The following is a 15,070-nucleotide window of genomic DNA, read 5'->3' as shown; positions in this document are numbered from 1 at the left end:
ACAGTTTACCCCTTACACCCGAACCTACCCCCCCGGGAGGTCGGGCTCGGAGCGCACACCCTCTCATGGTCCGCGGAAGCCCCCCGTTACCTTGGTGTCCGCTTGTATCACTCCCCAGCTGACCTTTTCGAAGGGAATCACCGTAAGGCACTTGCCAGTCTACGCCCGGCGGTCGCTTTTTGGAATAAGCTCCCACTGGCCCCGATAGGAAGAATAGCTCTAGCCAAAATGATTATGCTTCCCCGACTCCTTTACCACTTCACGAATTTGCCGGTAATACCGCCCAGATCCTTCTTCCGCGATGTGGACTCCCTCCTAGGGACCCTTATCTGGGGCGAGGGCCGCCATAGGGTCGCCCTGAAAACCCTTCAACTTCCTACGACACTGGGAGGGCTCGGAGCTCCGTCCTTCGAGTCATATTTCCTCGCGGCACAACTCCAATGGCTGTCATACTGGACGGCGGACCGTTACTCTCAGGAGACTGTCACCTCGACGGGCAGAATCGCAACCCCGGAACTCACCCGTCTTCTTCTCCCGGGAACCAAGCCTCGACGTACGTACCCCCTCCAGGTGGCGATAGCGCGCCGGTGCATGATGCGGATCCACCGAATGTCCCCTAACAGGCCTCCGTATTCCCCGTTGTTACCATTGATAGGCAGCCCCAGGCAAGACTCCTACTTTACGGCGCCATCCTTCACCGAATGGTCGCACTGCGGCATCACGGATCTGGAATCGTTATTTGAGGACGGCCAATTAAAATCACTTGACCGCTTGACCGCTGAATACGGGCTCCCCCAGGCCAATTCCTCAGGTATCGACAGCTGATTGCCGGATACCGGCCCCATTTTAACCTCTACACTGGCGAGCCAGACACGCATCCAGTAATACACGCTGTCCTGCGTATGGGGGTGGGACGCCACTTAGTTACCTGGCTGTATAAATCCATTCGGGAACTTTCACAAGCACCTCTGACAACCTTGCGGGCTACATGGGAGGAGGACATAGGTCGCACACTACATGACTCGGAATGGACTAAAGCGCTCGAGGCTCCTAAACGCGTCTCTAGGAATGCCCGCTTCAAGAACATCCAATACTATATCCTCCACAGGGCGTACCTCACCCCAGCGCGCTTGCAGAAGTTCTATCCCTCCACACCATTCTTATGCCCCAGATGCTGCTCCCCTGCCGCAGACTTTCGCCACATGTTCTGGAGCTGTCCAGACCTTCACTCCTTTTGGCAAGCGGTACACAACACACTGTCTGACCTGACAGGTCTTACTACACTATCCACCTGGGAATCCAGTGCATTAGGTATCCTCCATGTCCCTAAGCAAGCCCCAGTGCATAGGCGCTTCGTGTCCTTAGCGCTCCTGCTGGCGAATAGATGCATAGCCATGCGCTGGCGCTCCCCGGAAGGTCCCCCTATAGCGGCATGGACGGGGGCGGTCAGTAAATGGGCGGCGGCGGAGGAAGATGCTCTTAGAGAAGAAGAAGCCAAGGGCGCGCGTAAATTTCCCATTTCCATGGAATGGGCCATGCTTCTCTACAGTTTTCGACAATCCACGCGAATGGGTGACCCCCCTACTCCTTCTCCCCCCCGACCCGAGAAGACCATTTACGCCTGGCTGTTGTCCCCCTCCCTGAGGCAGGTTCCGGATACCCCCTGCATCCTGATTGACTTCCCACCCTCCTGGAATGCGGGCTGAATAGCCCCCCTTGGGTTCGTCTCCCCCCACCCCCCCCCCCCGACGCCCACCGCCGATATTTCCACCACACTAGCGCCTACATGCTTCCCCCCCACGGTTTTGCCCCCCCCCCGTTTTCTGGTACCACCATTACATGGACTATACAGGCCCCGCTCCACCGCCCTTTGAGACGGGACATTATACTCCTGTTAACACGCACTGTCCTCCTTGCTCTACAAGTTAATGGTCTTCCGACCTGCACACATGGTTGCATGGTATGTACTGATGTTTGGAGGGAATGGATATTTGTACCAGTTGTTTAAACAAAAAACACGTTGCACGCATGGCTGAATGTTGAGGCCACGTCAGCGGCTGACTCACGATGTACTGTATACTTCGATGCAACAATAAAACAAATTTCAAAAAAAAAATAAAAATCTGACGCAGTCACACTACGGCACAGGAACGTGTTATCTGATTAGGTCATAACGCTTGCGATCTAATTAGACAAGCGATATTCCTCCAGCCCCTGATAAGGCATACGGAGTTCTCATAACAAATCAAACCTATGACAACCTGGGCAAAACCCTGCGGCCATTGTTTTGATTTCACCGAGAACTTTAGTAAAAGAATGTGCTAACGAGCAAATCGTATGACATCTTTATTGACGTATCTATGTCCATCCTTACGTCAATCTCGGCACCTTAAAGGTATAAATATTACCGATCTTGCCATATGCAAACACACGCGTGGTGACGAGACGGAGCAGCCATACTTGCCGAAGCCGAGAGCAGAGCAGACCCCGCTGGCAGCAGCCCCGCCTTCCTGACGCGCTGAGAGAAGCTGATTTCTCCTGCCGAGAGACCCAGCACGGGCGCTTCCGGGTAGCCCTCGCAGGCAGCCTGGAATATCGAGACCAGAGAAAGAGATACCATTCCTCATTCATCCTAACTTCCAGGTACAGAACTGAATAACTCCTCACAGAGAATTCTTTAGTTATTCACTTGGCAAAAACAAACTTAACTTAAACTGTAACTTTCTATTCCCGCCCACGTATTAGGCTTAGGTCAGGTACACGGGGTAGGCGTATTTAGAAACACCAGTTGAGTACGTTTAGTCAAATGTATATGTGTATGTAAATATATTTTATTCATTTTAAACATCTTATGGCTTAGAAACCATATCAATGTTTTTACAGTATTACTTTATACTATTGCTTTTAATGTATGCACTTTACTTAGCTATAAGTATTGCAATAATATCGATCCATTTCTCTTGTATGAGAAAAGAGACTGATCAATAAATAACATCTTTTATTGAACACGCCCGTCTCTTCCTTTTCTCTACATTCTGATGAGACTAAGAATGCACGTACTGACTGAGTAAAATAATTTGCCTTTTGTTCACACGACTCTCGAGATTGACTCTTGATTAGGGGAGAGCAAAGTTGTCATGTTCTATGGTTGTCAGAAACTAAATCCCTTCTTGTCTAATCAGGGAAGTTAATTCCTCCTTGAACATTCGAGAAAGTTTCTAGCGAACTCTGAGCTATGCTGGCAAACCCAAAACTTAAGTCTAGTATCGACAGTAGTAGACCTAGTTAACGTCTGGCCTAGGCCTTTACTGCTGTAGGTATTATTCCAATGCGCAGAGCCTATTGGGAAGATAGGAACTACACTACACTTTAAATAAATTACACCTCGGGCAGCATGTCCCCTTGCCGGTTCCCCATTTTGCGATCTTATCTGGTGTATAATAGAGAAAAAAGCAGGTTTTGTAAAATTGTGTTTGAAGTTTGGTGGAGATAAGAATGGTTTGGGCTAGTTGATAAGAATTTAAAAATCCTTCCTTTGAGATTTCTAGTTTGTTTTGCCACTTCATTGCCGTTTTATCTAAATCATCCGGGAGCTTATCCAACAATAAACCATAAACCCCGCCTATTGAGTCTTTCTTAGAATGTATTATTGTCTCTACTACCATACATTTTTCCATGAATGTCCTTGCCCCATGTTTATGAATTAAGAAATCCCTTATTTGGAGGTACTTAAAAAAGTCCCGCCAGTCTAAGTCAAATTCTTCTTTCAGAACATTAAAGGATTTGATCCCTTGAGTAGTGTAAAAATCCCCTAATTGTGTTATTCCGAGATTATACCATTTATTCACACAGTTATCCCTAAAAATATTTGGAGGGAGAATTGGATTGTTCAGTATCGGAGTGTAATATGAAATTGGTCCTATTCCTAATATTTTCTTTACAACCTTCCATACCTTAAAACTGCTATATAATGTCTTAAATTTGACCTTTTTGTGGTAGCTGTCGTGTGTATGCCTCCAAAAATAGCCATAACTGGAATTCCCCACTAGTAGCTGAAAGATTGAAGCGGTATGTTCCTCTGAGTTCCCCCCCCTAGCAGTAGTTCCTTACTGTAGAGTAGTACACATGACCAGTAATATCTCCTTAAGTTGGGAAGAGCTAGCCCGCCTCTATTCTTAGGAAGGGTAAGATATTTATATGCCCGGCGGGGTTGTGCATATGACCATATAAATCTAGAAAAGGTATGTTCTATTACAGTAAACCACTGACTCGAGAACTCTAAACAGATAGCCCTAAATAGGTATAATATTTTGGGAATATACACCATTTTAATTGCATTTGCCCTCCCAATAATAGATAAGTGGAGATTATCTAAGCGTCGTAGATCCTTTTGTATAGTGTTCAACATTGGTTTGAGGTTTATGTCCACAACTTCCTCCAGCGTTGAGATTGTGACTCCCAAGTATGTCGCTCCCTTCACCACCCCTGGGTCGTCCATCACAATTTTTAGGTTTAGAACAATTTGTGTCTTCCCTTGATTTAGCGCGTAGCCAGAAACCAACCCAAATTTCCTGGCCTCGGCTTCGATGGTCAGCATTGCTACTATGGGATCTGCGGTAACTATGGCAATATCATCAGCGTATGCTAATGTTTTTGTAGCATACCCCTGTGATATAATAGGTGGTATGTTGTTGTTTTTCTCCAAGTAGCGAATAAAGGAATCTATGTATATTGCAAAGAGCAATGGGGAGCAAGGGCATCCCTGGCGAGTTCCCCTAGAAATAATAATTTCCTTAGTTAGACTTCCATTGACAGATACAACCGCCCTAGGATTGATATACATTTTTTGTATCACCTGGATAAACTTGGTTCGAAATCCCATTGACATCATTGCTTTCCAGAGAAACTGCCAGGAGACCCTATCAAAGGCCTTCTCTGCATCCAACAGAATTAGGGCCATAGGGTCTCCTGTAATCTCTGTTCCGTCAAAAAGCGTGATCACCCTCTGGATATGATTTATCGTTGACCTTCCAGGAACGAAACCGTGCTGACTTTTGCCAATTACCTTGTGTATTATGGGTGCAATTCGGTTTGCCAAGATTTTAGAATATATTTTCGAATCGGCATTTATTATTTATTATTAACGAAGATTACAATTTTGGCCCTAGACCAGGAGTTTGGCGGTTCCCCCCCGGAGAAAATATGGGTAATTAGATCCTTTAAGACGTGTTTAATTTCGTCTATAAAAATAACATAGAACTCCGAAGGGATACTATCCAGACCTGTTGCCTTCCCTTTTGGGAGGCTCTTGACTGTGGTCAATACCTCTTCCATATTAGGAGCTAGCTCTAGTGTCTGTTGCGTATTTACCTCAAGGCTTACACCTCCACAATTCTCTAGGTACCTCTCAATTTCAATTGTGTCACCTTTGCAGTTCTCCGTATATAGTTCTTTATAAAACCTCCAGAATGCTTGCCTAATCAGTTCTGAATCTTTTAGCTGCCCTGCCACTGGATCTGTAATCTCCCTAATCAGATTTGCATTAACCTGTTGTCGTAATCGCACCGCCAGTTGATGACCCACTTGTTCATTAACTTCATAAATTAATTCTTTTCGCGCTGTGGCTTTCTGGATTGCCTTATCTGTGAATATATTAGTGATTGCTGCCCTGGCAATTGCTACTTTGGCTAAGGTGTTAGAGATATCCCCAGTAGTGTCCCTATTTCCAGTGGCATTAACGAGTCCTACTTCCGCTAGCATAAGCTCATCCTGCAGCCTCCGTATTTCCTCTTTCTCCCGCCTATTTGACCTAAGTGAATAAGACATAGTCTCGCCCCGGACCCCAGCTTTCAAGGTATCCCAGACAACCTCTATTGACGTGCTGCCAATATTTTCATCTAGGAATTTGGGGATCCAATCTTTCATATGGAGACGATATTGAGGATCATTCAGTAATACTTTTTCGAATGTCCAATGACTAGGCTCTAATTTACTTGGTATAATAGTCAATGTACACAAAAGGGGATTGTGGTCAGATAATACCCTGGGCAATTTAGCTGTATGACAATTCTCAATTAATGAATTGGAGAGTAATATATAATCAATTCTGGCATGCGTGCGGTGTGGATTTGAATAAAAGGTGTAGCCAAGGTCTCCAATATTAGTGTTAGAAGTTTGACAGCTATCCACAAGTCCATGTACGAGACACAGATCCTTGAGAGATCGAAATACTTTGGGTTTACGTCCTTTATACACCCAGTCATCGTTCAAGGACCAGTTTGTCGGGAGATTTATATTGAAGTCCCCACAGAGCATCACCGGAAGAGGCCAATGTGACAATTCATTAGCGATCTCGTTAAAAACCCCAGGGTCATCTGTATTACTCCCATAAATAGCACAAATTGACAGTTTTTGCCCTGTTTGATAGCTGCATTCGGTGATTGCCCAACGGCCAAACTTATCAGTTTTAGATTTATTAAACATCATTCCACTCCCTTTAGCTAAAATAGCAACCCCCCGAATTTTTGCGCCTTGTGAGGTAGCACACACCAGTTTATACCCTAGTGTATTTAACAGCTGACTCTGGGACCCTTCAATATGCGTCTCCTGCATACATATAATATTAGCTCCCCAATTTTGTAGACCAATTGCAACTGTTTGCCTCTTTTTAGGATCGTTCAGACCACAAATATTCAAAGATAGTATTTTTAACCCAGCCACACTACCAATTGAAAAGTGCCATAATGTTTATCCCAGGCTTTCTGGTTTTCTGTGATCTCTATATGTATTTCCCTATAAGATTTGCTACCCTGTATGTCTAACCTGTCCTGCCTTCCCCCCTCCCCTTCCCCACCCCCCACCCACCACCACTTTTGAAGGTTACCTGGGCCTATCTGGACCAGGGGTGTGACCTCCGCGCAAGCGGGCCATGCGGGCTGGGCTAGAATATTAATATAAGTGATATGCTTATCTACTACCAGTTGAGCCAAAGAGCCTGAATACTCTAATAATGTCTCAGTCTTGGTTTCCACAGGCTGTCCGACCGTTCCTCTTATAGCCCATATTTCCCAATGTGATTTGAAATAGTTGATTCAGCCAATCCGCTCTTACTACTGTGTTTCATTTAATATACTTAAGATTGTTTCTCTAGGTTCCGAGAGCCAAACTCGGAAATTTCACGTAGATAGTCCTCCGCCTGTATTTCACTATTAAAAGTTTCTTGATGTGCCTTTGAATATTATTTTCAAGCATGCCGGATTTTGCAAAAATACTTTTGCTCCAATTTTTTCAAAGGGTCCAAATAGCTGACGCATTTTCCATCTTCGCTCCACGGTTGCATGAGCGAAGTCCGGTCTTACAAAAAATTTGAACCCCTTGTACTCTCTTTGGGCGGTGGGTCTTGCTAAATCATAAATTTTTTCACGAAGGAGGAAATTACTGAAGCAGACCAACATTGCCCTGGGATATTGATTTTGCTTGTTAGAATGTTTTGATAGCATTAAGGGAAAACGGTGGACCCGCTGTACTTCCCTTTCCATATCCCAGGCTTCCAACTCCGGAAATGATGTTTTAAGAATGTCAATCATTGTCCCTCTGGCGTCGCTTCCCTCAAAGTTCTCCGGAATTCCAAGAAATCTCAGGTTATTCGTTCTGGATCTATTTTCCTGATCTTCCATTTTGAACATGAGATCCCTTATTACTCCATCTTGTTCTTTTCCTTTTCTCTGAAGCATCAGGACATCGGTTTCAAGGTTCTCGGTACGAGTTTCAACCATGACCATTCTCTCAGAGATTTCAGAGCAGATACTGCCCACTTTTTTCACTGCGCCTTGTAGTTTTTCAATTGCCAAGCGGTTCTTTTGGCTATCTTTCTTCACATCCGCATGGAAGTTTTTAATTGAGCTAAGCACCTGGCTCAATAAAGGCTCCGTTGTTTTTTCATATCTGTCTTTGTTCTCTTGTGAGTTCGAAGTTTGACGTGGCGTTTCTCCAGATGATTTACTCCTTGGGCTCCTTCGGGGAAAATTGGGTCTTCTTTTAGCATAGTCTGTATTATTACCGGGGTCTGTGGTTTCCTCATTCAGCAAGTTTTGTTCTGTTTTGTATTTTGACCTTTTTTTTCCCCCACTCCTTTTTTTCCTCCTGACATTGACTTCGCTAAGTAATCTCGAGTCATTGGAGCCAGAAATCTCCAATGGTGCTGTATCCATTAGTGTGCTTGGGCTAGAGTCTCTTGAATCACTCAATTTACTGGAGCCATTTGAATCACTTGTGTCACTTGAGATAGACATCCCTGTCTCGTATAGGTCTGATTCGGAGTCTTCATCCGATGGGGAGTGGTTTACTGAATGCGATTCTTTCCCAGCTGGAGATGCGAGCTGATTTGGAGAAGGGTTTAGGTCCCCCAACTCGTCGGATATATTTTTTTGATCAAATTGTTCAGTTCGATCTTTTTGCTTAGATAACATTGCATCTATTTCTATGGATGCCCTTGTCTCTTTACTCCTCTTACTAGATTCAATATTTGGGTCAGCTTTCCAAGTTACTTCGCTGGGCCCTATAGTATGCCTTTCCTCCGAGTTGATTGAGGGCATGCTTTGAACATCTTTACTGCTTCCACTCCCCTCTTTTGAGGTCTTGTTCTGAATTGCTAGCTGTATTTTTCCATTAGTAATTGCGTCATTCTGACCTTCCTTATGTAGAGGACTAAATATATTAGAAATTCTTGGTTGGGATGAAGCATGTATGCCAGTATTTTTTGCTGATGCTTTAAGATTTTTTATAGTCTGTAATCTTTGTGCTTTTTTGGCCATCAGTTCCAGTTTGGCATTATCTTCTGTTTCACCCTCAATCTCATCCTTGTGTTTGGCTGCTTTCTCCTTTTCTTTCTCTTTCTCCTTCTCCTTCTCTTTCTCTTTCCGTTTCATTTTTTCCTTTTCCTTTTCCAGTTTTTTTTCCATGTTTTTGTCTTTGATTTTTACTTTTTCTTTTTCTCTTTCTTGAAGCTCAATTCGTGCTAGGTCTTTTACCAGGTCTTTCTCCTTTGCTCTGGTTCCTCTAGTTTCCGGGCCTTTATGTCTGTTAGTTGCATGTTGAACAGATGTCGTCTCAGTTTCTGCGTTCTCCTGATATTGTAGGATTGATATCGATGTCGGTGTCTCTTCCTGTGAAAGCTCGCCTACTTCATCCCCCTTTTCATTATCTGTTGCATCTGTTTGAGTTTTCTGTCCTTTCTGTCCTTTCTGTTCTTTCAGTAAGGTAGCCCCTTCCCCTTCATCCTCTCTAGTGCTCCCTTCCATCTCAATAGCTTGGGGGAGCGTCACAATACAAATTAAATAGTTTACTAGCGTCTGTAAGCACTGCTGAGTTTTACTCTTATGCCTATAGTGTCTATAGTAAAGTTCTTTCAAAACAGCACTATACCTCCTCTGGGCTCTTGTGTCCCTAATTCTCTTTAAGCAGATAGTCTTCCTTAAACGGGTATTTAATTCGCCTTGCGAAAGGCTGATGGTGCGAGGGTGACACTTAGCTATTTGACGACTTGCACGAGTATCCACAAATATATCCGCTATAAATACAACTTGTGAGACTTGTGAAGGGACAATCGCTGGTCCGGATAGGGCCGGTAAAACAGGTAAAGCTACTAAAGTAAATAAAGCAGATGGGCCAGTCACAGCTCTTGTTCCTGCTTCGCTTCCAGAGAGCAAATGACAAATACGTCCTTTCCCCCCTGCTTTAAATCCGTTTTTGAAAACCATTCTTTTTCAGTTTTTTACCTTCTCCCTTCTATGCTGGTGTCTCCTTGACAACGGGACACGTGGTGCATCTGTGAGGCTATAGGCCCGCACTCCTGTGTCTGCAGATGACGCCCAGAAGCCAAACAAGCAGTCGAAGGAGCGGGACCTCAGCCGGACTTCAGTCAGTAGTGAAGAGAAAGGTAATCAGCAGCGCAATCAGCAATGCGGCAAATTTTGCAACAGCACAAACGAGTCTAAAGCCCCAGAGCTTGACAATTCTGTGGCCAAACGAAACACCGGGCAATACCGGACAACATACAAGGCAGTGCCGTAGGCGTATGCAGCAAAAAGCACCAAGGAAATCTCCAGCAATTCTTGCGAGCGGTCAGACACACCCCAGATAGGCATCAAACATCAGACACCAAGGGAAAAAGAATCACCCGTGGCCAGGGCACATCCATCCGATCCAGCGTACGATGTTGCAGCACCGCTCAGCTCAGCACCGCTCAGCTCAGCATCCTCCTTTCGGCTCTCCTCCTCCAGCGGCACCCAAGCCGGCACCCAAACACCCCGAAAGGTGCGCATCAAGGCGGCGGCACAGCAGCTCAAACAGGAATTACCCTGAGTATTTTCAGTATTTTCAGAATGTAGACGGGTCTAAATAAACCAATGCGGGAATGCGGGAACGAATCACTCATTCTACTTGTAGAAACTTGTAGAAAGCATTTTCACAGCAAAAACAGCTCAGCACCGCAGAGCACAGCCACTGCGACCGCACACGCTGATGCCATCTTGCCTTCCGCCCGCTTCAACTGTTCCTGAAGACTTTGCCGGTCCTTATGCGGCACCGCCACTACTCCATCCTCAGGAGGGCCGCCAGTGCCATGGTGCACCTGCCCACCAGATTCAGAGCTGAATCCAGAGCAGGCGGATTGTGCTGCAGCAGTCTCATGGTGGTAGGCTCTTAGGGTCATAGGAGAGCCTAAAAGGCAGCCAGCTACTGTGCATGCCACACCGTGCGGGAATCGAGGTGCAATTATAGGGGGGGCACAACATGTGCACCCCGGCATGCACCCCCAGGCAAGGAGTAGCTGGGGGCCCTGTTAGGGTCCCCTTAGTTGCCTCTCTGCCACTCTTTTCATGGTGGGCTCACTGACATACAATAGGTGGTGGACAGGCAACTCATAATCTGCTAGAGGTGCCGCTGCAACACCGCCAGCATATTACTGCCCATTTCCAGACTGCCTGCACACAGGGCCGGCCTAAGGCATGTGCAAGCTGTGCACCTGCACAGGGCCGCCAAACCCCAGGGGCCGCCACGCCAATATATATCCTTAGATACATATTTGCGTGGCGGCCCCTGGCAGGGATTTGGCGGCCTCGGGCCCCCTACCTACACTCCCTGCTCAGGGCCTCCGTGAGCCTAGAGCCGGCCCTGCTGCACAAAGTGATCCTTGATCCAGGTGGAGCCAGCAGTCTCGTGGTAGTCCGTCCACCACACTCATAATACTCTGGGTTGGCACGCATTGTGGCGGTGGTCAGACCGCCACCATTAGTATGGTGGTCCTTTGGAATAAGGCCCTTAGCGTTGTACACGCAAATATATTTCTATATGTTGCTTTTGCACTGCTTATCTCAAATAGTTAGGAAAAGTAAACACACATATTCACAAAATGTATACAATACCTCATCCATACAGTTCTTTATTTTTATGGTGGAAAAAAATTACAGGTCCTAATTTACATTGAATAAAGTACATACCTACTAAAATAAAACACAGTGCAAATATGTGAGAACGCAAAAACAAGAAAAAAGGTTTTGGCACATATTTATTGCTTTTGTATGCACTCTCACACTACAAAATGACATAGCAGTGTAAAACGAAGGTAGTATCTCAGATGAGATTTCAGAAGATGAAGTGCAAAGGTGATTTCCATTTAATGGTCTGACATTTTTCTATTTCATGAATTTGTTTGTTTCTACCAGAAGACAGATATAAAATACCAAGATTAGGGATGCTCAGAGTAGCGCTTTCCAGCTAATAAGCACATCTACAATGTTTACCTTCTTTATTATTCATATAACATAAAATGAACTTTGTTTATTCATTAGAATAATATCACGTATGACATGAATGAGAAAACTCTTTTACAAAAATGTTGCAAAACAGAAAATACATTAGCATGTAAATATAAATAACTTCAATGCACAAGATTATGAGCACCTGCTCCAGATAATAAATAATAGGGAAAATGTTACTTACCCTGTAAACATCTTTTTGTAGCACGTAGTGCTGTAGATTCACACTTGCTGCATACTTCTTCCATCTAGTGTTGGGCTTGGATGTTTGCAACTTGTTTCTCTTCAAAGAAAAGATTTTGAGTCGCAGGATATTCGGACACTCCTCCCACAGTAGACAATGGGAATGGGCAGTGACTTTATGTTAGAATGTTTTCCACACATTGGGTGAGAGTGAATGCAGTATGGTGCCCATTGTGTACTCTGGAAGTAAGTTCAATAATAAATTGAAAGATCTGCAAGAGGAGTCACACACTCCTGGAGAGGAGGGTGAGGGTATGTGATTCTACAGCACTACATTCTAAGAACAGATGCTCACAGGGTAAGTAACATTTTCTGATCATATACATGTTATGCATAGACTGTAGAGCAGTACCCCCTAGCAGTCAAGGCTAGTCTGTGGATGATGCAGATGCCTCAAATAAAGTCTTTCAGACAGTGTGGCCAACCAGTTCCTGCTGGCGGGCAAACATACCTACACAATAGCTATTAGTGAAAGAGTGAGGGGTTGACCAAGTGACCGCCTTACATATGTCAGCCATTAGAATGTTACCAAGGAAGGCCACAGCAGCTGCCTTCTTGTGTGTAGTGTGCAGCCTGTGGGTAACAGAGAGGGCCATTTTAGCTTTATGGTAGCAGGTTTGGATGGACTTAACTATCCATCTGGCAATATTCTCAAAGGTTACAAATAGGTGATTGATCCTTCTGAAGGGTTTTGTCCTGTCAAGGTATAACAGGAGTATGAATTTAACAGGTACAGTGTGAAGCTTCTTGGGAGATTTGGAGTGGCTGTAGGAGTCAACCATACTTAGGACCCTGGAGAAGATCATTTGAGGGCTGCTGGTCTTGGATGTCAAGGGAACTTCCTCTTTTTCCTCTAGGTTAGAGCTGCTGGAAAAGACAACCTCTGGGCTGGGTGACAGCTGTAGGGGCAGGGAAATGATGGTGCATTTTGAGCGCACCCAATGCCTCTCCCTGTTGTATGAATAGTTTGCTTCTACCAGAAAGTGAAGCAATCTTCAGACAAAGCATTGTCGAGGTTGAGGGGAGGCAGAGGTTACAAAGCCGGTGGTCGTCCAGTCATGGGTTTCTTCACATGCTACTGAGGGCAGTACTGGAAGGAGGTACATTTCATTACACTGCATGCATTCGCCAATTTGGAAGCTCCATGGAATTCGGGGACTCCATTAGTGGGTGTCAGACTCCAGATAGTGTCACCAAAAGAAGTGCAAGGGTGACAAAGGTTTTTCCCAATTCTGGGTGTCAAAATTACCTGTGCAGGCACAACGAAATGTGGTGGACATGTTGAGACTCAGAGCCTCGTTGGTATACATCTGAACCCGAAGGCAGAACAAAACAATCTAACAATCAACAATCATTTGAGGTGGTGGTGCACTTTGCCAACTAAGGGTGGAGTCATTATGCATCCTGTGATTTGAAAGACTTTCTTCAATGAAAAACAAGTTGAAATATCCAAGCCCAACACTAGATTGCAGGAGTATGCAGAGCATGTGTATCTACACAGCAACACGTTATGATCATATTGTTCCATTAAATGTTCTGCACTCATTTATTTCTCCTCCTTTTTAACAGCAGGTTTGCTTTTTTTGTTTGATATACTATTTCTAGATTACACCGACCAACTTTACCACCTCATTCACATTTCTAAATAAACGGTCAATTGCATTAAATATAAAGTGTATAAAGGAGGAGTCAATGAATATTGATCTGAATATCTATAGACATAACATGGTTGCATGAATTAATAGTTGCTCCTTCTTTTTATTATATCGATAAACGTGATGATTCTTCAACTCATCATGCATGTCTAAGTGGATTTCTCACACAATCATATTTTACAGAGATTTGTATCAGCTGTGTCTACCTACTTTGTATTTCTGTGCATGTTTATAGTGGAAAGTTTTAAGCCACAGTGGAAATGTAGTGCAAGTTTGCTCAGAAATATTTAGGGTCGATTGAACATGCCTGGACACAAACGCCTTATTAGTGGCCTGGTAAATGGTGTAATTCTAACTAGTCCGAATTTATTGGGTGCAATAAATACCAACCGATTCGATATTTTGGGGAATAACATGTGGGTTTTGGTTCTTATTCCACCAAAATCCGCACGTTATGGTAAATAGTGCATGATATCTCAAGTGACGGGTCTGCTCATAATGAGGGCCAAACAGCTTTAATATTACTTATTACAGTGTGAACATGAACAAAGGAGTTACATTTAAAAATGTATAGACTCTGACACTTGTTTTCTTTCTTTCAGGAAATATTCTTTATCCTTTACACCTGATTGTGGGGATTTCAGAGATTCTAATGTATACAAGATCAACTAACCGTTACTTGCAACAGACTGAAAAAGTTAACTGCCTATCACTAAGTGTGAGATCGCAATACAATAGGCGTGGCTAAATGAATCACTTTGCACTACAGCCCACTGGCTGCTAACAATAATTTAATGATAAGAAATCAAAATAACGTAGCATATTCCATGTCCTAAAACACTGACAATCTGAAGTCCGATAAAGAGTCTAACAGTGGACAGACATCACGCCTGCTACTCATCCTCGAAAAATCTAAATTAGTTCCTCTGACGTTTGGAATCGAGGTCTAATGTACGGTATTTTCTGATATGCACCCAGTTTTATACTAATAAATTACCTGCATTTGCACAGACGTATCAGCGAACAGAAGCGATTTTACCATAAATACAAGTAACCTATTTTATCGTTAAGCACATTTCAAGTCAAGTTCCTGCTGAATGAAGTCTCTTGGTTACCGTCCCTTGACACTTCCAAAGTCAGCACGCATCATCCCCCTAAGCTGTTTTCTGGGACGCCTCCGTTTCCTGCTCTGTCACTTTTTCTTCGGACAGGACCGTCATCCACGGGGACACGGAGCGGGTAATTGTTTGTTTGGCCAGGTTGTAGTGGTTTATGACGGTGTAAAACTTCCCTCGAGCACTGGAGTCTTGTTCCGAATAATAGCTTTCTAACCCGGCTGGGATGCATCGACTGTTC

At 44.4% G+C, this 15,070-nt stretch overlaps 1 protein-coding gene across 1 annotated transcript in view; it reads right to left on the bottom strand.

Moving 5' to 3' along the window:
• Positions 1–14,657: 14,657 nt before the first annotated feature.
• NSG1 (neuronal vesicle trafficking associated 1) overlaps positions 14,658–15,070 on the bottom strand; it is a 147,388-nt gene continuing 146,975 nt past the window's right edge. The window contains exon 5 of the mRNA XM_078678992.1: positions 14,658–15,069. Within this exon, the coding sequence (XP_078535118.1) occupies positions 14,869–15,069 (201 nt within the window). The 3' untranslated portion in view covers positions 14,658–14,868. The remainder of the gene's footprint in view (position 15,070) is intronic.

The sequence above is a fragment of the Lissotriton helveticus genome, chromosome 2_2, assembly GCF_964261635.1.
Source record: "Lissotriton helveticus chromosome 2_2, aLisHel1.1, whole genome shotgun sequence".
Lineage (NCBI taxonomy): Eukaryota > Metazoa > Chordata > Amphibia > Caudata > Salamandridae > Lissotriton > Lissotriton helveticus.
This window is presented reverse-complemented; position numbering and strand designations above follow the sequence as displayed.